Source organism: Mirounga leonina, unplaced genomic scaffold (genome assembly GCF_011800145.1).
Source record: "Mirounga leonina isolate KUSES-001 unplaced genomic scaffold, KU_Mleo_1.0 Mir_114, whole genome shotgun sequence".
Classification (NCBI taxonomy): Eukaryota; Metazoa; Chordata; class Mammalia; order Carnivora; family Phocidae; genus Mirounga; species Mirounga leonina.
This window is the reverse complement of record NW_023270265.1, coordinates 21,165,454-21,189,680: the sequence shown is the minus strand read 5'-3', so window position 1 is coordinate 21,189,680 and position 24,227 is coordinate 21,165,454. Positions and strand designations below refer to the sequence as shown.

The window sequence follows — 24,227 nt, the reverse complement described above, 5'->3', positions numbered from 1 at the left end:
TATTCTTGGCATGCCTACTAGCAAATATCAAAGCACGGATCTACCTCTTTGCTTTTATAGTCTGTTATCTCTTATCCCAGGACAGTCAAATTTTCCTTTCTAGGAGTTGGCATAACTAGTCAACAGCCTACCCTCCTGATGTTGTTTATAAATTCAGCCTATATCACCCTGGTCCTGAAGCACCAAGGAGAAGGGACTTAACATTTTATGGAAAGCCTATTCTGTGCCAAGCCTCATCTTCAGCAGCTTGCCATCTAGGAACTCATTTTAATCTTAAAATGAACACTATAATTTAGGTTTTATATTCTCCTCTTAAAATATGAAGGAAACCGAGGTGAGAGAGGCAAAATAATTTGAAGCTTGTCACTGGCAAAGCTGGGATTCTGTGCTCAGACTGGTGACGGTCATAGGTGAGGCCATGCTTTCTCTTTTTAGTCCCATCAGATCTGCCCAGTGTCTGCTGCAAGTCTAGAACAGCCTTGCCTGGTAATTCCCAGAGTCTATTCCCTGGAATACAAGGCCTTCTTAGGGTCGAGAGGTTTTACATGAATAGAAAAATAGATAAGTCTGGAGAAAGTGGGTAAGTAAAGATCATTAGAGTTCTTAATTACACTACTCTTTCTATCCTTAAATAAATTGAGACTCTTCAAAAGGGAATGAAATACGCAGTTTCCCAATTTTATTGATCATGGGACCCTTTTATCATTAAGCCTTATGTAAAATGAATATTCCATGAATCATACCCAGGGAAATGCTGGATTAGCCATTTGAGAAATGGCTGTGAGGGAACCTGCTCCAGACAAAAATAGCGAGAGTGTAAATGTAAGCTCAGGGGAGTTTTTCCTGTTGAATATGCTGCAAGGGGTAATCTACTTCCTCAGAAAGATGGAGAATTCACTGAGAGGTCCCCAAGGCAGCTGTGTGTGCCAAGCTGCTTGACCAGGTGGACAGTGTGGGAGGGAGGCATGCTTCCAGATATCACACTCAATGAATCCACACGAACAAAATTGTCTGAGTTAACTCCTTATATGGAGATAGATGGTTTAGTGTATCCTTTAAGATGGAATTCTTTGTACCTGCCTAACCACTGCTAGCAAGCCTTTCTAGAACAAGGTGAGTATAAATAATTAAGCTAATAAATAATATGAATACCAAAGGCATAGATTCCCAATATCCTATGAAATGTGAAGAAAAGCAAAATGACATAAAATAATTCCAGAGGCTTTTCTAAGGCAAAATGCATTGTGAGTAGCCAAGGTGGGGGGATAAAATGTACAGTTTCCCAAATTTATTTGAGCACAGACCCTTTTCTTGCAGGACAACGGTTCCACAGGACACAAGTTTAGAAAACATTGATCTAAGGCATAACTTTAAAGTATATAAGTCCTTTTCTTTTGCTATTTTCTTCTCTCTCTCTTTTTTCCAAGCAAGGAGACCAGGGCTTACACATACAAATGAGAATTAAATCCTAGGGAAACGAGTTGCTCTTGCCAATAATGCTACCACTCTTTCAAAGGGCTTTTGAAACTCCTTCTCATTAATTGTTCTCAGGAATCAGGACACATTCCCTTGAATACCCTTGTTAATGGCAAAGGTTGACCCTTTGAAAGAAGGTTGGATTTTGGGAACGGAACTATGTAAAGTCAAGCCCAGTGATTCATGTTCAAGAGGAAGTAGATGCAAGTAGTTAAAAGTGAGGATGTGGGGTTAAGCCCCAGATGTGCCACTTAGGAGGGATGTGACATTGAGGAGGTTACTTAAAACCCTTTTATGACTCAGTGCTTCATCTGTGGAATGGAGGTAATCATATCCCCTCATAGGGTTATTGTGATGATGAAGTAAAAAAATGAGATCAATCAAGTGCTTAGCATGAGGCAATACAAAAATGACAAACACCCCCTAACAAAATTTTGCCTGGTTTTATTGCATGGCTTGTAAACTGGCAGTGAAGACAGTTCTCAAAGAAGGATATAGAAATGTTTAGCCATGGAAGCATAGTTGGGAGGAATCTATGACCTCCCACAGGAATTCTCTAATGACTTCAGAGTTATTTGTACATATAAATTCTAGTCTTTTTTTTTTTTAAGGCTCATTGCTTTTTAATCACATTGTGCACAAACACTTGCCATTTTGCCATGTAAATGGGCACAACAATTTCTCTCTAGTCCCTGACCATGGGAGGGATAATGAAATATTGTTTTATCATCAGCCACCATGGGGAGGTCTTGGTAAAATCCCAAGGGATGTACTTGGAAAATTGAGAACCACATTATTATTTTAATAATGACTTTATAATAGCTAATTCCATATTATGAGGCTCTTTCATTTAATAATCTAATTTACTGGTTTGTTAGAATTGATCCAATAAATTTTGTCCATTTTCTTTAACAAGATCACCTTCTATATTATATTAATTTAAAGTAACTCTATTTGTAGAATGGAATACAATACAATAGAATTTTTTTAGGCCAGGAAAACACCTCAGTTAATTGAATATATAGGTCCCAAAATGTCAACTTATGTTTTGTTTGGTTTTTATCCTTTTTAAAAATCTGCTTCCAGATTTTTGCCTTCCCCTGAAAATTAGGAAAATATGGCTCCATGTTCATGTACCATATTCTCATCAGCAATGATTAGCTGGAGCCGAGGTTGTCATTTTTAGGCAAGGCTTGTCTTCTCTGGTTCACCCCAATCACTACCACCCCCTATTGTCTTCTACTCAACTGCTTCCTTTATTTACCCTATCACCCAACCCCCACTGGCATTTGAGTTCAAGAACCATAATTTTATCTATCTCTGGCATTTTATACATTTAAATTTTAGGCCCAGGGATATTTTGTGACCAACCCAAGTTCAGAAAGCCCATTAGTGGCTGAACTGGATTTGAAACTCATGTCTTCTAGTTCAGACCTCTTTCCATCCTACCATAGAACCACTCATCTGAAGACTGGTCAGTGTTAATTATTTTGAACAAAATCATATTTTACTAAATGTGGTGCCAGTTGTTTTTCCATGAGGAAGAAGTGAGAGGATTCTGCTCATCTCAGTCTTCTACACCCCCAAAAGGCAAATAGTTCATGTTTTCTGTGAGAAGTATTTGAAGGAAAGATTTCTTAGCAGGTTCTGATGGAGACCTCTGGGTAGAACAATAACATTTCGAATCTAGGATCATAAGCAAATCCAACCCATACAATCAGATGCTAATCTGATATTGTGGTAGGTCAAATTAAAGTGATTTTCAAAAACCATAATAAAAATAACATTTATTATTGAGTTACAGGAACTGTGCCAAGCACTTTACATTTATTGCTTCAGTTAATCCTTACTGTAATCCTGTGCAGTAGGTATGATGGTTATTCTCCATTTTGCAGATGCAGATCATGAGGCTTGACTAAACTTGTCCCAAAGCATAGAACTACTAAGCAGCAGAGTGGGGATTGAACCCATGTTTATTTGACCACAAAACCTGCATTCTTTGCTGCTTGCCACATTGTCAGCTCTCCAGGCTTCGCCACTTTGATATCACAGCTGTCACCATAAAGCCCCTGTCATCATTTTGTAGCCTATAATCTCAACAGTTGGCAAAAGTCACCATCATAACCAATCAACTGAATATGATTTTGAACAAAATAAGAAAGCCTATCAAGACTACCTTATGATAAAAAATTTTTTTAAAAGTCTACCTTATGATGCATTCAAACACAGGCAATTATAATTTACATTTTTAGGGATCACTGCCAACTTGGAGCTGCCATATCAGAGCAGGGAGGGAGAAAGATGACACTCATCTTCGTGTCCCTCACAAAGCCCAGTGCTGTGCCTGTTGCACAGTAGAATCCCAAAATGCATTTACCGAAATGGGAGGCTTTTGCTTTCATTTTGTTACTGCTTGCAGCACTACAACGAATACCTACTTTTAGCTAAGCAAATATAAATAAGTCAAAAAAGAAATAACCTTGGACGCTTGGGTGGCTCAGTTGGTTAAGCGACTGCCTTCGGCTCAGGTCATGATCCTGGAGTCCCAGGATCGAGTCCTGCATCGGGCTCCCTGCTCGGCGGGGAGCCTGCTTCTCCCTCTGACCCTCCCCCCTCTTATGTGCTCTCTGTCTCTCTCATTCTCTCTGTCTCAGATAAATAAATAAAATCTTTAAAAAAAAAAAAAAGAGACGTATTCATTAAAAAAAAAAAAGGAAATAACCTTTCTGTCAGTGAATTTTTTTTCCATCTTAATACTGCTTAACCAACATTTCCCTTTGGATGTCTTGTCAGACTGAATAAAGGGGGAATGTTACCCTTCACACCATTGATGCTAGTTAACCTCCAGAGTCAACAGAGAACCTGGGAGGCAAATATGATTTTTTTCATGTCAAAGGCCTAGAGGAAGTCCAAGTGGGACAGAAGAGACTCAGGCAGTGGGTCTAAGAAAGGCTTTAAATGCTTTGCCTTTTAAATTGTGGTACACTAGAGATCTCTGTTGAAGAAGTTTAATATCATAACGCTAGGGTTTTATCCTTTTTTTTAAAGTATAATTTATATGTACAACCAATACACATGATACAGAAGAGGGGATTGGGACAGCCCAGGAATGGGTGTGAGGAGACTGGGAAAAAGGCAGCAAGAAAGTGAAGAGGCAGTGAAGAGGAAGGAGGTGTCCACCATGCAAACTGCTGCTCTCCCTGGCCTCTCCTGGGGAAGACAATGTGCCTGTGCCTCCCAGAGTGCCCTCCACTATTTTGTTCTGGTCCCGAAGGCAAGGTAGTTAACTGACTTAGACTCTGCCTGACCCATTCAAATTTAGTCGGTATTCAGGCCTCCAGGAGGGAGGGTAGAAGTCCTCCAGGAACTGGAGCCTCAGACCTGGGGGCTCCCCCCATGATGGCCTTTTGTGTTCTGTCTCATACCTTCTACGTTACCTGGGTCCCTAGGACAGATTGGGGAGCTTCTCTTAGGCTTGAGGGAGTATCATCCAACCATTACTCTCTTTGTAGGGGTAATCCTTGGTTTCTAGGGAAGGAGGCCAATTCCCAACATGAAATGCCAGTATGGGGGAGGTGACTGAGTCAGTGAACAACACCTTTATTCTGAGGCTGAACAGAATCTCTTCACAATTTTTGGGTTCAGTTCACTTTCTAGACCTCCACGCACTTAGTTCACGTGAAATCTGATAGGGTACACCAAACATAAAAAAGAATGTGACTATCTACTGATAGGAAAGCAAGACTCTTTAGTATAAAATCTGTGAAAATATGGATTGAATTCAACAAATATATGCTAGTCTAGGCTTGCAACATCTAGGCTCTTTTCTAGGACCTTGGCTATTGATGACCCTCCACGATGTCCAGAGACATGAGGCAGATAAAAGCACAGATAGCTCTAGTAAAAGACAAGAAGAACTAGAGATATCCAAAAAGTCTATAGAGTTTGAGAGAACAGAGGTCAGGGAATAAGGTACTTCAGTTTGTTAATGGACGGAGCTTGGGGAGTGTTTGTGTGCATGTGTGGTGTCAATATTATGAGATGACCCTGGACAAATAGCCACATTCTATTAAGACCAACTCAGGTGTTCAGACTTTCTCTGTTTCTGGGAAACCATTAAAAATGTCCAAGCACAAGGGTGACATGATGAGATCTGTGTTTCTGGAAAGTAACACTAATGGAGGTGGATAGCAGGGGCACCCAATGCAGAGGCTCCCACAGCAGCTCGTGAACCCCTGATGGCAGCTTCAGTTAGGGCCATGGCCTTGGGTTGAAGAGGAGGTGGCAGGTTCTCATCCTGTTTGAGAGAGGACTTGTCTGGTTGGAAAACAGTGAAGGAGAAGGGGCCAGTAACTCATAAGTTTCTTGCTGGAATAATTGAGGGGATGAAATATACTTTCAGAGGAAACATTGGTTATACAAGGTTACTTTGCAGTCACAACAATTAAGTAATTAAAAAGTTGAAAATCAGAGCTATGGGTCATGAGGCAAATTGTAGACAACACAACCTACTTGCTGACTGAAATTTTTACTTCTTGGTCTATTGTGGGGGGCATCAGCTGGCCACAAACCAAAGCATGCTTATCCATTACCAGCTAATAATTCTTTGAGAAGCCCCCTTAGCTTATAGGTCTGGCTTGAGTAGTCATTAAAGAGTGCTACATTTTTCTTATGCTTGTAACATAAGGAGAAATAGAAGAAGGGGCTGATAACTGCAGAGGTGAGATAGGCCATGGATATTTTCTTGTGGGCAAATAGTATTTTGAAGTACTAAACGATAAAACCTTAATAAGTTGGATGTATTATTTATCTTGCTCATGGTATTGCTTTTTCCTTTTTAAATTTTTTTACTTCTTATGGGCTATGTACTTGTGTGCTTATTGTGGATTAATAAAAGAAATAGTGATACTTTTTTCCCCCCCAGAGGGATCAATTCTATTGCTTCAAACAAGACCAAATCTCACTGGAATAAATAGAATTTTTTCTGACCACATTGAATTCTTATATACATGGATTTTTTTTTTTAGCATGATACTAAAATCAACCTTGTAATTTGCTCCCTGCAAAGAGAACTCTCGCCAAGAGTTGGAGGGATTTAGTTTATTAAAAATTTTATAAACAAATGGCAATGTTGCCACATTTTATATTCTTCAGTTAGAATTTTACTTCCTCAATGAGCCTTTATCATTGGGGATTTCAGTCTGTAGTTGAGAAGAAGGGGGCTTTAATGTGTGAAAACACATTTCTGTAAATTGCATTTGCTACAAGCACTGTTCCCCACCCCTAAGAGCAAACCCAAATGAATAATCATTCTCATTGGTTATGTTTCACAACTGGCTCTATGGAAAACATGAATGAAATCGCATTTGCTTGGGCAAAGTTTTGTTATTGTGGCTGTTTAAAATCAGAAATAAGACATTTTTAAACTGTTTTGTATAACATTTTTGATGAATTTTTATTATATAATTCTATTCTTTCTCTCCTCTCTACAAAGTGTGCACTTTTGTTGTTCTTGCTCTCCAACACACATTGTCTTTTCTCCCAAAACACTGTATGTAACTTAAGGAGGGCACTGTGTCTATTCTCCTCAGTACCCCAGGCTGACATTTCAAAAAGTACTTCTCATCATGCTTCTGCAGAAGGTCTGAAAAAGCATCAGGGGCCATAACAAAATTATCAGATTGTTAGCATGGATCATGGGAATGGGTCATTTCTTTTCCTTTTTTCAACAACAGAGCAAGAAACCAACTGCCTTTGCACATCAATCAAGCAGAATCGAGTCTGAAGTTTCTCTCTTCACAGGATAGGACAGGTCAGTTTGGTAATCCACGGTCACAAATGCTGTTAGAATTCATTGCAAAGCATAAGCCATGGCTGGTGTGATCCAGGCCTCGTCTGATGGCCAAAGTCATGCAAAGGCAAATTCAGGCCCCTTCGTCTTCGTGTTCCGGGGGGGACTGGCAGCCCACGTGGGGTTTTCAGGGCACTGGGTGGCCATGCCCCACAGAAGAACTCTTTTCATCTGTGAACCATCTATTTCCATTAATATTATGATTATGGCACAATTCCTATTTGGAGCCTTATGATTTATTTCCTCCTCAGTGAAAATGAGCTTATTAGACCCTTTCCTGAGGAGAAGGAGGAAGCAAAGAAATTGGGCAAGAAGAATGGGGAGCAAAATCTTTAGGAAACAGGGTGCTGAGATCAGAGACAAACTTTGACACCTGACACTTTTGCATAAGTTCTGTTCTGGCACAAATCTGCATGTTGAAGTTAGCCAATGTGAGTTAAGTAAGGACATATAGGGCAAGAATTACTCGCCCTTTTGTTATTTCTGAAACCTGAACTGCTTTTAGAAATAAGGGCTGGAATGTTCTTTAGGAACTCAGAGCATGGGACACAGGGGCATGGCACACACTCGGTGTGGGCTATTTAAAAACCAGTTCCTTGGCTTCCCTCTGTGATTCTAAATACGTGTAATCACATTACCCTGCAGCAGCCGGGTAACTATTCCTATACCACTGTCCAGCATCTGTGCTTGTGAGGTTGGTCCACCGGTTAAAAAAAAAAAACAAAACACAAAAAATCAAAGTAGACATGTTCTAACTGATCGGGTTGCTCAATCCAGGTTTTCTATGTTACAGCTAACGTCTATTTAGTGTTGGAATATTAGTATGTGTTGACTGATGCTTCTCCTTGAATTTTAAGGACTCATCTATTCAACTATCCTTGGGGGGCAAGAGGTGCCTTAGCTCCTGAAAAGGATGCTTTTTAGATGAGCCATTTATTTATTTAACAAGTGGACAACATAAGCACAATTACCACTTTTTCAGATACAACCAATTCTTATGCTGCGGAAGGATCCCAGCATTGGAGACTTTGCCTCTCTATGTGCTAAAGACTCTTTTTTGGATTTGTTTGATGTGCTAACCCTTCCCCTAATCATACCACTAGCCATCAGTCAGATAAATCCCTTAAGCATATTCTACTCAATTGCATATCAATCCAAGACATTAACTAGTAGAAAGACATTAGCCAACATTGTTATATAATGTCCGAACACCTGATCAGGTTTGTGAATTCAATGAAATAGTCAAACCAGTTTTGGAATTTCATATAGATAAAACAACAGATTAACAGGTTTAATTTATAGATTTTTTTTTTAGCTTTTTAGCTTTATGTAAAAAATTAAAAGCCCTACCGTTCATAAAACTTGTAACCATTTGTCATACCTGATGCCAAGCATTTTATCTACTTAAATCTTATTTATCTCTGATAACAATCCTTCAATGTATCATCACCTCCATTTTACAGATGAGGAGACTGAGGCTCAGAGAGATTTAGTCATTTGCACAAGATTCCATGTCTAGTTTCTAGTGAGTAGTGGGGTTAGATTTACACAGGTCTCTCCAATTTCAAATCATGCTGTTTGTCTCCGTATATATAACCTCAAACAGCCAAAATGGCCAATTAAGGCAAAAAACCCCAAAAAACAAAAAACAAAAACCCACCCACCCAAAAACCAAAAATCAAGCAAGCAAAAAACTTGGGTCCTGAATCATGCAGTTCAGATAACAAAAACTCAGTTGATCGACAATTGGCTAATTTCCTCCTGGAACCATGTCACTACAACTCCAATCTGTCACCTGACACCTGAGTCTTGGGAGACCTCTTGACCCTCATGTGGTCCTGCTCTAAGAACTAGCACTCCAATGGCCAAACATTACACGTCAGAACAAATTATACATGTGATATTGTGCCTGTGGAGAAATCTGATTTCTTAGTCAAATATTGTTTTTTGACTATTTTGAGACATAGCTGGAATATGTGGTTCCCTCGTGGCTAACTCAAAACACACAGCAAAGACTAATCCTTTGCACCATCCTATATTAATATTTTCTTTGCCTCCTTGTAAGGTGACTAGTTATAAATGACGGGAGATTAGAAAACAATCTCATGAGAGTTAATATATTAAGGAGTTACCTAGAAAGAACCCGGATTTGTTTTTCCCCACATGGTAAATCATACAGAGTAGCAGCCTGCCCCAGATCCCCGGGAGACAACATCTTGAGCGCATATGTTATGCAGGGTTCAGTATCGACTAATTCAAAAACTACAGGGCAAAATAAGCAAAGTTCCCAAGTCAAAAATGAAAGTAAAATAGTGGCATGGAATTGGGAGCATTGTTGCAAACATTCCAACAACTTCATAAATAGCCATTAAAGTAGACAGCATTACAGGTTAGCAAATTTACCATTGCAAGAATCAACCTGCACTGCCTGTGTCAAGTCGCCAACAAACCCAGCTACCTCTGACTTTACTGATAGTCTTTTTCCTTCCAGAAATGCAATCACATTTGACAAAATCAATATTGAGATTGTTTTACTAGAGGGCTCATCCAAATATATGCTATATTAAAAATAGTCATGATATAAATATTTCTCACAAGAGCTGCAGCGATGGTGTGAATAAAAAACTCCCTTCTGAGATTTCAGTAAAACCAGATCTCACAAAGGATCTGAAAGAAAACAAACAAAAAACAAACAGACATACACAAAGAGACACACACACACACAGAACAAACCTTATGTTAATCCGGTTTAGCAAAACAGGCACTATTTTGACACTATTTTATGAAGTACCATACTGTTCCTTCCCAGATGGAGTAGGAGAGATGAATCGGCTACAGGTTTCTCATAATAATGTTCAGGGGTAGGGAGTATCTAAGCATGTTCCATAGCAGCTTAATCAAAATCAAAATTTCTATATGCAGCAAAATGTTAGCACTGTCAAATGGCCAAGCACGCAAGAGGAATTTCTCTCTCCATGCCCTCCTACCGATACATACAAAGCCCCAAATACATCGGCTGGAATTTTTAAATCGTAAATTAGATATCAAAATGCTTACGGGCCTTACAATGAGATAACATCAGGAGGAACGGTGCGTGGAATGGATCTGGCATTCTCACATAAAGCATTATCTTTGGTACAAGTACACACGGCAGGGCATTTTGGCTTCGCCGGTTTCTTCCCCTCAGTCAGCAAAAGCGCAGATAAGAGACATAGGAAATAAGCAATTCTTTTCAGGGGGATGCAGGCATTTCCCATCCTCTGGCTTCTCTCTGATTCCATGCAGTCGAAAAAATATCCCCAAACATGAACAGGGCTTCTGGAATTCAGCTGGTGATTGTCTTGCTCTGAGACCAGGTCACACAAGAGTCCACCCTTTTCCTCTGCCTCTGTGTCTCTGTTTTTCAAAACGGGGACCTGCAGCTGATTCGTGAGCTGCTCTTCGCTCCAGCAACGCACTGCTCGGGGAAGAGACCTGTGAGGTGCTGTACGATGGGAGGGACCCAACTGCTGGAGGAGAGAGCCGACTTGCATCACCAAGAGAACACTGAGCACAGACCAGCCTTCGAAGGCAAAGTGAAGTGATGTAACAGAAAATAAACAGCGTTCTGCTTGCACCGGGAGGCCCTTTAATTGCTACCAAAAATAGGACGGCTTTATGTCTTATTAGTGGTGGGTGGGCGGGTGGGTGGGAGCAGTCATCTTGTGTCAGATCTCGGCAGTCTCAGAAACCTCTGGGAATTTGCTGTGCATGTAGCAAACGACCGAGTCAGAAAAACTTGCTTCGGAGCCAGCCCTGGCTGGAAAAATGAAGTTAAATGAAACTCTCTCCCTCCGCAGCATTTGGCTAAAACCTTGGTATGGCTGGCTGAATCCACCTGACTGATGCCATCGTTAAAAGACAAATAGGAACACATGGAGAATGTGACTTTGAGGGAATGAATGTGAGTAAATACTTTTCTGACACTTATCAACTCTTATGAATTCTTGCCTCTCATAATGGGCCCCCCTCCCCCATGTGTAAGCCATCCCCTCCTTCCACGATGAGGGAGGAAACAAGAGTGTAGACTGCCCCCGTGCATAATCCACCCTCCTCATTTCTCACACTCCCTTCGTTAGCTATAAGACCAGAAGCTTGAGGGAGTGCCCTGCCAGCAGGAGGCTGCCAACTTTGGCTTCTCGGGGCCCTGTAAAGGACCTGCTTTAGCCCTGGAGGCTCAGACAGGGTGGGGAAAGCACTGGATTAAGAGCCGGAGCCCTGGCTTTGAGGTCCCAGATCTGCCACAAACTAGCTGGCCTTATCCCTGCATCTGTTTCCCTGTCTGTGAAATGGGGATGGTAGCAGAGGTGTTCCATAAATATCATGAACGTTACATCAAAATGGTAGGCTACGTCACTGTCATAGTTGATGGGAAAGAGAGCATACCCTTGGAATAGGAAATTTATTTAAAGAAAAAAAAAACAGGCCTTGACATTGGGACATTGGGGCAGGGTGGTGTAGTCCAAGAGGGTGGGAAGACCCTTGCCTTGGAGGACAAGGAGGAGAATAGACCCTGGGTCCTCTTACCACACTGAAGTCAGCCACCCTGGAGCTGGCCCAGCTGGCCAGGGGATGTCAGTCTACAGTCCTTTCTCCCGCTCACCTTAGACTGAAAGCAGTAAAACGACAATTTGAACAAATGTGTGATTATGACCAAACTCACCCTCCACTGGAGCTTGATGCATTGGCGGTCTACCCCTTCCCTCCCATCACATGCCCCACACTCACTGCAATCACTTGTTTAATCTCTGTAAGCTCTGGAGGTGGGAGGAGGGGGGAAGTGGCAGGCATGTTCATTCTTGTATTTGATTACTGTCTGTTCACTCAGAAGACTCTAAGCTTCATGAGGGCAGAGACCCTGCAGTGAATCCAGTGCCTGGACAGCGTTGTGCACATGCTGGGCAAACAGTACACCTAGAGCAACAATGGGGCGTAAAGGCTATTCATGACCAGACCACGCTCATCCAAAGAAACTTCACATCACGTCTCAGAGTTATAATAGAGGAATTTGATCTCATCAAGGGGGTCAGAGGACAATTCCCTGAAGAAGTAATGATTGAGCTGAGTTCCCAGGTAAGGGGGAGTGAAAGAGAGAGCAGGAGCATTCCAGGTGGGGCAAATAGACACAAGGGCCTGGCCTCGACCCTGAGAACAGCGGACACCTCTGCAGTGCTTTAGGCAAGAAGTGATATCACCTGGTTGGTGCTTCAAAAGGACCAGTAGATTATGATCATTAAACCAACTCTTGAGGGCATATAAATATGTTGTATTTTTACAGAAGAGGAAAAAAACCTCAATCCAAGAGAAGTAATGATTTTAGAATAGATTCTACTAATGTTTCACTGTCAAAGTCTCTATGGGGGGAGGGAGTATATGATAGTGTTTTTAGAAACTGTGACCCATGGGCAAGCCCCACTTGAAATGGTAAAAGTGTCACTTAAAAGTTGGCTGCAAGCCAGATTTCTGTAAATTGAATCCTGTTTCAAGCGCACAGTGGCAACTTGCTCCATAAAATAATTATGTAGTAAAAATTTTATAGAGGACGTTTTTTATTCTAACCACCCATCCCCTAACTTATCTGACTTGTAAATGATGCATTTTGTAATTATAAAATAAAGACCCCGAGAACCTTCGGGGAACCTCAGAGTTCTCAGATCCAACCCCCAAAATGTTATAGGTGGGGTAACTGTGTTCCTGAGAGCTCATACAGATGGCAGGGAACAGACCTATCACTCTGTGTGGGGTGACATTCTCACAGAGACTTGGTGAAACTGATCAGTGTGGTTAAACAGGATAATTCACTTCCTATGTTTCACTTTCAAATGTATCAAATTATCTAGATTGTTTGATCAGTCCTTGGGTTTGTGCTCTGTAGACACGGTCAGAGGAAGGGTGGGCAGTCTTTCATTTTTGACTGGACGAAGCCAGAAGGGCAAATGAATGAGGGAAAGAAATCATACCCATAACTTCACTTTGCAGCTGTATTTATCTGGTGGTTCAGTGTGTCAGTTCCAGTGGAAAAAGGACCATGGGGGGGGGGGTGGACTCTAAGGACAAATTACAATGGGCATTCTGAAAAGACAGTAACTTTTTCTTTTTCTATGGCATTTAAAGCCCAGACTTGAATTCCCTATTCAATTAAAACACCCACTAACCCACTAAGATCAGGCAAAATTGTAACCATGTAATGTGGAATGCTGATGGACTTTTAAGGGAAGAGAAACCGCCTGACTCCAGAATTGGATCTGAGGAGGGGGCTAGGAAGAGCAGTTTGCCATACTGAAGACTTGAAGGGCCTGGAGAGGGGACTCTTACTGCTGATGAGACTTCCCCACAACTCCTCCGCCTCCTCCTCCGGGAAGCCCTGGTAGGGCACACAGAGGATGTGGGAATCGGGAGGGTGAAAGCTTAGGGGTTTCCACCAAGTTGGACACCTTTAGATAAGGTTTGATAACCCACCTGTGCATTACGGTGGGGGCCCTTGGGAGAGTGGCTTAGAAAGAATGAAAACAGAGCTGGAAGGAGGCGCAGGGGGTACTGGGAGGCTTGACTGAGGAAGGCTGGATGCTCAGGCCCAGCTGTAGAAGCCCAGTGGGTCCCAGGCTGGCTCTGCACTTTGCCAGCCTATGACCACAGGCTACAACGTAACCTTTCTAAGCCATAGTTTTCTCTTCTTTATCATGAGGATAATAGTAATACATATCACATGGAATTGTTGACAGAATTAAATGTATCTAAAGTGTTTAGCATGGGGTCTGGTACCTGGGGAAGATTTGTTATCATCCTCCTCATCATTGCTGCAACAAAACTTGAACTCTGAACATGTGACTCCCAAGACCTGGGAAGCCAAGCTCTCAAATAAAAATGGGTTTATCTTAAGTCTGTATTCGCTCTAGGAAGCAGGCACTTCTGGGCAGGATGACAGACTGTGGCCTTGCCAAGAGTCTATTTGCATAAAGCAACCAAGGATCCTCCTGGGAAAGAACGAACTCACCAGTCTGGGTGAGAGTAAGAACATCCAAGCCCAGTCCAAGGACAAGGTCCAGAGCTGGAGAAAAAGAAGGTGGTTTTGGTGATGAACATAAAATGGAGATTGTTGTCAGCCTGCTGCCCTTGAACACGCGTAAGTTAGAAGGGGTAAGAAGAATCTACATTTGAGTCCTTGGAACAAAGGGGGTGCTTTCTAGGTTAGTGGGCATCATGGCCTTGCACGTGGGTGCTGTGAGGAACTGCGCCCAGCGCTGCGGCACCAGAACTGCCATGGAGATATAACAGCGTCCCCATCCGAGCCCGTGACTCACACGTCACCAAAGCCACTGGGTTTTCCACCAGGAGCAGCTCAACATTAGTGGCCTGGCAGCAGTGACGGCCACACCAAGGAGTAGGCAAATGATCCCAGCAGGGAGCCAGAGCACAAGAGAAGGGAAACAGGCCCTGGCGTGTGTTCGGGAGCACATGTGCGATGTTCTCTGGGCATCCTCAGAACTGGGACAGGGGCTTGGTGGAGGGGCCGGAGATTCTGGGAGAGCTGATGAAAGCAGAGGGAGAGAGGAACAGCCTGTGCTGGTTCTGATCCCAGCTCTCCCCTCAGGCTGGCGTGGCCTAGGAAACACGCATTATGCAAGTAAACACATCATTATTATGAGCCTCAAAAGGTCCAGCTTGGCCCTGCCTCCCTTTTACAAACACTCACACATGCAAACGGGTGTCAGTTCTTCTGTGTGTGTGTGTGTGTGTGTGTGTGTGTGTACGGTTGTGATGTAAAATGTTTCTTACAATCAGTCTATGACCAAAAAAAAAAAAAAGAAAATGCTTCATTAGAGGATGCAAAAGATCTTCACCCACCCCAGGAGTCTGTGAAATGGCAGAGAAATGTTGATCTCAATATCAAAAAAATTCACTTACTGATTGAGGGCAGTAAGTAGACTGGCTTGAATATCATTTCTGTTATTTACTAGCTGTGTGAATTTGGGCAAGTTGCTTAGCTACTCTGTACCTCATTTTCTACATTGATAAAGTAGCAGTAATACCATCTTTACATTGTTGATATTAGGATTAGTGATAATGCATGTGGAAGGCATGTCACAAAGAAAGCATTCAGCTACTGATAGTTCTGCCAGAAATTAGATGGGATGTGGGCAAGGCCAGTGAGCAGAGGACCAGATTTTACCTTTTTTTTTTTTTAAGATTTCATTTATTTATTTGAGAGAGAGATAGCAAGAGAGAGAGAGCATGAGCAGGGGGGAAAGGGAGAAGCAGGCTCCCCACTGAGCAAGGAGCCTGATATGGACTCAATCCCAGGACCCTGGGATCACGACATGAGCTGAAGGCAGACGCTTAACCGACTGAGCCACTCAGGTACACCGAGGACCAAATTTTAAAGATTACTTAGAAAGAGGATGTCACTTAGGACTCTTTGGTAGAAAGTGTCAGACATTGATTCTGCCAATCGTAGCATAAAAGGCCCTCATTGCCATGGTGATAGAGTGACTCGCAGAATCCAAGGACGGTCTGTCTAAGCAGGTTTCAGAAAGGAGAAACTTGTGGGAGCTCGGGGATCTAGGCAACAGGAGGTGAGGGACAAGGACCTCAGGTGAACCTGCTCCAACCAGTTCTTGTCCCCATGTTCCTCCCCAGAGGAGAGAGCCTGGTGGGCTGAGCTGGGGTCAGGTACCCATCCATTTGCCACGGGAAAGCACGACACCTTGGCAGCAATCCCACCAAGAGTGGAGGTGGTGGGAGGGGTGTGGCACCCCAAAGGAAACTTTGGTGTTACTACCAGGAGCAAAGAGGATGGCTGGGCAGGCAAAATCGAGGGACACTCACTAGGGGATGGTATGTGTGCCAGCATTTTTTAGCTAATATCATATCCCTTGTCCCCAGCCTATCACCCCAACCAACCAACCTCATGATTTTTAAGAGAATGACCCAGAGGGTAATTTATACAAACAGGTATGGGTAATTTCTCAAAAGACAGATAAACCCTTATGTCCTGACTATGGAATTGGGATATTTTTTACTCCTATGGTCCAACTTTGGCCGAGAGGAGTTGCAAGGCAATAGGAATAAAGCTGACACTTACAGAATGCGTATTTTGTGCCATCAGCTGTTCTAAGCCCTTTATGTAATTAATTCATTTAATCCTCATAACAATCCAATGGGCTAGATATTTATTATTATTGTTGTTGCTGTTGTTATTTCCTCTCCACTTACAGAAAAGAAAACTTAGGGCCAGGAGATGAAGTAGTGTGCCCAGGGTCCAGCAGCTGGTGAGGGGCGGCACTGGGATCTAACCCAGGCATCTGAGTCTGATGCCCACGGTGTTAGCCACCACTGGACATTGCCTCCCTGAAGGGTCAGTGGGATGCGGGATCCTGGGTGCTGCTTTGGAGGCCCATACTGCCTCACTGGTGAGGTGCTGCTCTAGAACTACAATTCCCAGCATGCAACAGGGCTATCATCTTAACCCCTTCCTCACCAAAAGTTCCTCGCAGTCCTGGGTAAAAAAATTTTTAAGGGCAAATGTGGCAAAATCTGGTCTCCCAAAGGATGATTATGTAATTGAGGCATGAATGCATATGTAAGTGGGAGTAGACAGAGGAGAAGGTAAAATTCTAGTTTAAAATATCCTCTGCATTTTAGTGTTCAAAGGAAGGCACTGAAAATTACTATGGGGAAGACCATTTTTTAACTGCGAAATGTGTACCGTGATAATATCACTATTCTCAAACTTTCTTGCACTTTGCAATCACTTGGAGAATTTCTAAAAATACTTAATGCAGGGGTCACATCCCTAGAGGTTCTGATTTAATTGATCTGGAGTATGACCTGGACATTAAGCCTTTTAAATGTCACATGAAACTCTAAAGTGCAGCAAAATTTGAGAACCCTTGTTTTGAAGAAGAGAAATATTCAGGTGGGGTCATAAAGATAAACCAAATTGTGACTAGCTCAAGGAAACTTGTCTGAAAAAAGAGAGGGAGACAGAATAGTCTCTCAAGCAGCAGTTTTCAATCCTGGCTGCACATTAGGATCACCAGGGAAATGTTTTTAAAAATTACCTTACCCCAGGCCAACTGAAGTAACATCTCCGGGGATGTATTCTGGTGAAAGAACTGAACCCCAGAACGGTGGTTCTCGAAGTGTTCCCAGACCAGCTGTTACCTGGGAACTTGCCCCACCCCACCCCACCCCAGACAATGGGGAAGAGAAACTCGGCGGGGAGGGCCTAGCAATTTGTGTTTTCACCAAGCTTCCCAGTGATTCTGGTGCACTGTCAAGTTTCGGTAACCACCGCCCTGGGATGGAGGCTCCATGGAGACGGGAACTTGGTCTGATGTTTTCACCAATGATCCTAGCGAAGTGGTAGGCACAGAGAATGTGCTTTCCGTAGTCTGTTCCATTAAGGGCCCTCAATGAACCAGGCCTCCTAGTACTCATGCCCTTGCGCCCTCTCCCCTGGGAGCCGGACTGGCCCTCTTTAACCACAAAATGTGCACAAGTGGTATGAGGCCAGTTCCTGGCCAGAGTTTTAAGAACCGGCAGCTTCTGCTTCTATACTCTTAGGAGCCCTAAGGTGCCATGTCAGTAGTCAGGCTCCTTGTGAAGAGGCCACATAGAGTTAGAAATCCTGAGTCTCCGTAGAGAGAGAGACCCAGCCACCCCAGCACCCAGGCTGAGTTCAGCTCCAGCCGGACCTACCAGATGAATGCAGCCACAAGAGTGACCACGGGCAAGACCAACAGCAGGAACTCCCAGCTGAGCTCAGACCAGATCAAAGAGCTGTGAGCAAATAAAATGATTTTAAGCCAGTAAGTTTTGGGTGGTTGGTTAATGCAGCAACAGGAAACATGAAACAATGCTCAGTACATACCTGTTGATTTAATGGTGAAAGTGCTATAGGTACATGGAGCTAGAACACAGCCTCTCTCCTTTGTCAAAGGAGGAAAAACAGGAGTTAGATAGAAAGCAGGGACATACTAGCCAGTTGACAAAAAGGATGGCTAAGGAGGGAACTTTGACCAGAAGCTATTAATACTGCACCCACAGCCCAGCAGCAAAGGCCCAGAGTGCCCAGCCAGGAGCAGAAGAATCAGAGGTACTAACTCTTGCACACTGACTACTGATTATATGCCAGGCATATGGATAAAACATTTTTCTGATATTAATTCTCAACAACAAATACTACATATTTAAAATATATAATATACATGTAACTCATATAATATTCTATATAATTGTATTATATATATTTGAATTATATATTAATTCTTCTCAACAGATTTGCATAAGTACTATTATTACCCCATCTTACAGATAAGGCAACAATGCAATATTGTTGTGACAAGAGAGAGGGTCGGTGTGTTCCTAAGGCGCTTGGAACTGTTTACCTGCCCCTTTCAATTGCTCTTCATTCACTGGTTCAACATGTACTTCTGAATACTCTGTTATGCATGAGGCATTGGGGAATGCAAAGACACATAAGTCTCTGTCTTCAGCAAACGGAATGAATACCTAGATTATAAGATGGTAGACAGTTCACTCTCCATTCTTAATTTTCTCTCTGCTTCTTTGGGAGGCAGCAGTAGAATTGTAAAAATGGACAGATCTGAGTTCAAATTCTGACATTGCCACCTATTGGCTGTGGGATCATAGTCAATCCCTTAGCCTCTGTCTCAATATCTTTGTGTGAAATGAAATTAATGTTGACCTTACAGGCTTTTGCCAAAGGCTGGATGAAATCATGTCTATGAAAGCATTTTATCAACTCTAGTCTTTTACAAGAATGAGGGGTTCTTCTTATGCTGTTCTAGTCATGTTTACTAAACTGAATTCAACCCTCCCTCCCCAACTGGCTCTTTTTTTTTTTTTTTTAAGATTTACTTTATTTATTTGAGAGATAGAAAGAGAGAGCACAAGCTGGGGGAGGGGCAGTGGGAGAGGGAGAAGCAGGCTCCCTGCTGAGCAGGCAGCTTGCTCTCAGGACCCTGAGATCCTGACCTAAGCTGAAGTCAGACTCTTAAACGCTGAACCGACTGAGCCACCCAGGCACCCCTCCCCCAACTGATTTTATCTCTCATTCTTTCCCGTTTTATTTCCCTTTATTGTAAAGGTAGCCAAGATTCATTTCAATCAGGTATATGGTATGACAGGCAGACATGGAAATGACTGTCATGAAGGAAGAAGTTGCTGTACTAGCCCTGGAGTGTGAAACAGGAGGCTGGGCAGGCCATGCAGGGAGGCCACATGAAGAAGCACTAGGGACAGTCAGGAGGCAGAAGGTGTGAAGGGAAAATGTAGACAAGAGCCTTTATTGTGCTTGTTTGAATAATCGCAGTGAGCTTTGGGACATAAGAGCTGTCCCTAATTATGGGGTACCTGCTTCTGGTATGACTAGAGCAGGTGGACAGTGGCTCAGAGGAGGAGAGCCCAGTAGAGGAGATGGTTGGAAGATGGACTCTGCCTTGGTTGGTTTGCGTATGACAGATATTCTCACAGATGAGTCATTTACTATCTCTAGGAATCGGTTAACTCTGGCAGGGGCAGTCCCTCCAGGGTTAGGAAGGTCCCAGATGTCAAACCATCAGAATATAGAAAATAAGAAGACATGTTTAATACACCCTTCCAACCGCTCTTCTGTAGGAAGCAACTGACGAGGCTCTAAGAGAACTAAGAACAATGTGGGAGCCTGGGGAACCACCGGATTAGGAGTGCTGGTCTGTGAGGAAGGGAACAGGAGGGTCAGCGAATCCAGTGGAATTTAGGCTCTGGCGTTCTTTAGTTTACCGAGATTCCAAGCCCATCGCAGAGTGAAGCCCAGGTGAATGGGATGAAAGGCAGCAAGTCGTATGGCTTTAAAAAGCCTCCTTGAAGGCAGGACCTGCAATTTATGTATCTTTCTATTCCTTTGGCTGAATGACCATTACCTAGGAGAAACAGCTAAAATGGCCCTTGTAAAGGAGAAAATATAGTTCAGATGTGTGGCCTGGTATTTTCTTTTACTTTTAAAAAATAAACTTTGTTTGGTTTAATTTTTATTAATGCAGTTAAGTATACTGAATTTATACATGTTCATAACCGTCTTCCATGTTGAGTAGAAAGTGAATTTGGCATGGACTGGGGACTCTTGCTTGCAGCCCCAAAGAAGGAGACCCTCTGGCTCATGCTGGTGGGAGAACTTGAACGGGCCCTGCTGTCCTTCCTCAGTTCAAGTTTCAGGGGAGGAAAACTGATGTAACTGATGATGACGATGATGATGGTGCTGCTGCTGCTGACAACACTTAGCATGTGCTTGCAGTGTGCCGAGGACTGGTGTAGGTGCCTTGGAGACGTTACCCCATTTAACTGGAACACAGTTTGGCTACTCTTCACTCCCGATTTATAAATGAGGAAACTGAGGCGCAGAGACCAGGCTGCTTGCCCAAGCTAAGGGGTCCACCTGGCTTAAAACAGAGACATTCCGCACTCTTCCTCACTCCACAGCACTGTCTCCTTGCTGCAGAGTGGTTTCCTGGAACAAAGGTGACCCCACCTTACTCACACAAGAGCGGGCAGGAACTGTGGGGTGCGGAACTCCTGGGAGTGATGGCTGTTGGGCCCTTGTGCTGGACCGGCCGTGTACCCGGGGCTGATCCCTTGGAAAAGCTGTGGCATATGGGAAGTTTGTCTCTGGGACGTGGTAGAAAGAGAAGGGGCCAAGATCTGGTTCTGTCTGGGATGAGCTGTATGACCTTGTGTGTAGCTCTTGACATCGAGGTTCTGCTTTTCAAAGGAAGTGCCGGGGCTGGATGAGATCTAACGATCCTGTACATGTGAACTGCCTCTGCCAGAGAGCCTACCGGAGAGAAGATTATTGGAAAGGCAGGGAGAATGTTGAGCAGGTTCTTGAATGTACAACAGCAAGTTACTAATAGCTATTTGGGTGCCTGGAGGAGTTGTGAAAATATTGGCCTAGTAGCCTCCTGCTTCCCCCTGGCTGCAACTGTTGGACCAGAGATGCCAACATCCTGAAACTCTTGGAACCTCCACACACAACGAAGAATTGTCTTGCCCCAAAGCTCTTAGCATTCCCACTGAAAAGGAATAAAAGAAGTTCTCATAGTGGGAACATAAAAAACTTCTCTGTGCATTTTTCTGAACATTAATCAATAACCCATTAGCCCAGGGAAGCTGAATGCTCTACATACAGAATCCAAAACAAACTGACAGATATCCTCTGGCAAGAACTGTGGAAGTGTTGTGTGGCCATGGACTGGCATTTCATTTCCTCAGGTCTCAGTTTCTCCAGCTTCATAACACTAACATTCTAGAACTTCCAAACTTCTCTCCTCAGGCAGGAGAAATACCTTGTCAAAACAGAGGCTTGAAAAGACTTTGTTTTCCTCATTTTGTGTATAGTAGATGCATGTACTACAGTTAACCAAAATGCACATGGCAAAGTTTATTTTATTTTGTTTTTTTAAAAGATTTTATTTATTTGAGAGAGAGAGAGAAAGCAAGGGACAGAGCGGGGCGGGGGGGGGGGAGGGAGAGGGAGGGGGAGAAGCAGACTCCCCGCTGAGCATGAAGCCTGATGTGGGGCTCAATCCTAGGATCCCGAGATCATGACCTGAACCGAAGGCAGACGCTTAACTGACTCAGCCACCCAGACATCCCACACATGGTGAAGTTTAAATCAAAATACAAAAGCATACTCTACTGAGTATATTGACTGTAGTTAACAATACCATATTGCATATTTGAAAGTTGCTGGGAGAGTAGATCTTAAAAGCTCTCATCACAAGAAAAAAACCTCTTTTGTGGCTATATATGGTGACAGATGTTAATTAGATTAATTGTGGTGATCATTTTGCAAAACTATATATGAATATCATTATGTTGTATGCTGGAAATCGGTGTAATATTATAGGTCAATTTTTAAAATAGTGTACAGGGCGCCTGGGTGGCTCAGTTGGTTAAGCGACTGCCTTCGGCTCAGGTCATGATCCTGGAGTCCCGGGATCGAGTCCCGCATCGGGCTCCCTGCTCGGCGGGGAGCCTGCTTCTCCCTCTGACCCTACCCCCTCTCATGTGCTTTCTCTCATTCTCTCTCTCTCAAATAAATAAATAAAATCTTTAAAAAAATAAAATAAAATAAAATAAAATAGTGTACAGAAGCAAGTGATCCAAGAATATTTTTGGTAATGTATGATTTTAATTATTTAGCATTTTCTCTAGAAATATATTTGAATTTTTCAGAGCCAAAAACCAAAAATGCAGGGAAGGCCTTGGTAGGCTGCCTTTCAAGTGGCTAGACTTGAATAGCAAAAAAAAAAAAAAAAGAAGGTTGTTAGTGAATAAAACAAGCATCATAATTCTCAGTCATGGGCAAGGTGAACATAACTGAGCCAGAAATATGATTTGGGGTGGTCCTAAGGGAAAACAGTGCCTCTGAGAGGTGTTGCCCTAGGGAGGACTTGTTCATTGGAATGCAAAGCTGAAAATATGATTATTCTCCTTTTTTCTTCTTCTTCTACTTTATGCCTGAATCATTCCCACAGTAGTTATTAGCAGTCACTTTTTTCTTTTTGTTTTTTTTTTTAAAGATTTTATTTATTTATTTGAGACAGAGAGAATGAGACAGAGCACATGAGAGGGGGGAGGGTCAGAGGGAGAAGCAGGTTCCTTGCTGAGCAGGGAGCCCGATGCGGGACTCGATCCAGGGACTCCAGGATCATGACCTGAGCCGAAGGCAGTCGCTTAACCAACTGAGCCACCCAGGCGCCCAGCAGTCATTTTTTTCTTAGAAGAGACACTTCTTCACCATTTCAAGGAGACCATTAAGTGCTTTTTTGTTTGGTTATTTTGGTTTAAGATTCTGAAATTGAAGACGAAACCTGCAACGAGACTGTTCTGCTTTGGAAACGTGAACTTCATGATGTTGGATTTCAAGCTTGTTGCTTTTGCCTTATCCCTTTAGAAAGGCCCTGTTTTGTTTTGTTTGGCTTTGTACTCTCATTCTGGAAGAACTAAGAGCTTTCCACTGCTGCCTGTGACTTGTGGCCTGTACTACACCCATTAAGTTTTCATAGGAATGATGATCCCAGAAGCTTGGAATTTAACCCCGGAACATGGCAAGGGAATGATGGAACTGGGTATGACCATAGGATTAGTGCCCTGCTGGTCTGGAGCAGGGAGAAACATGGACAGCAGGGGAGTGTCAGGCCCCTGCACCAGCCCCTCTCTTGGCCACATGCTTGGCACTGCCTCGACTGCTCCCAGCGGTGGAGCCAGGGAGCTGGAAGAACCAATACTTGCTGGACCAATTGATCATCTCACCTGCTCTGCAGGCCAGGCATTAGCATCCTCACCCTGCGGGTGAGGAAACACAAGCTCTGAGAGGTTCAGTGACTTGCCCAAGGCCATTTAGTTTGGCTTCAAACTGACTTCAGTCTGTTTCCAAAATGTTTATCATGTGATTCCTTATTTTTGATGTGTATGAAATTATGGGCAGTTCTTGAGGCCTTGTCTGTATACGGTATGGCATTTGGGGTATGGAAATAACTGAGGCTGATCCAGCCCTGGCTCTGGAGGCTCTCAGGGGAAGCCTGGGGGAACCCTTGGGTCATCCCAATCCAGTAGGATGCAGTATAGCATGATGGTTGTGGCTCAGCTCCTGGCATTGGCATTTACTAGCTGCATGACCTTGGGAAAAATTTTAAACTTTCTTATCCTCAGTTTTCTCACCTGTAAAATGAAGATATCAGTACTTACCTCACAGGATCCTTATGAAGAGGAAATGAGATAAGGGAAGAAAGTGCTTAGCACATAGCAAGCTATTATTATTCGGATCAAGAGTGCCCCTCCTGAAGCCATCAGAATG

General features: G+C 43.1%; 1 protein-coding gene across 2 annotated transcripts in view; it reads right to left on the bottom strand.

Moving 5' to 3' along the window:
• The window catches only part of LGI1 (leucine rich glioma inactivated 1), a 37,855-nt gene extending 26,899 nt beyond the window's left edge, over window positions 1-10,956 (bottom strand). Inside the window, exons 1-2 of one of the 2 annotated variants that reach the window (XM_035025334.1) lie at window positions 10,394-10,956; window positions 9,923-9,994 (exon numbers count right to left, since the gene is read on the bottom strand). In XM_035025334.1, coding sequence (XP_034881225.1) covers window positions 9,923-9,994; window positions 10,394-10,860 — 539 coding nt within the window. In that variant the 5' untranslated portion in view covers window positions 10,861-10,956. The remainder of the gene's footprint in view (window positions 1-9,922; window positions 9,995-10,393) is intronic. The other variant, XM_035025338.1, reaches the window with a different exon arrangement.
• Window positions 10,957-24,227: the final 13,271 nt, after the last annotated feature.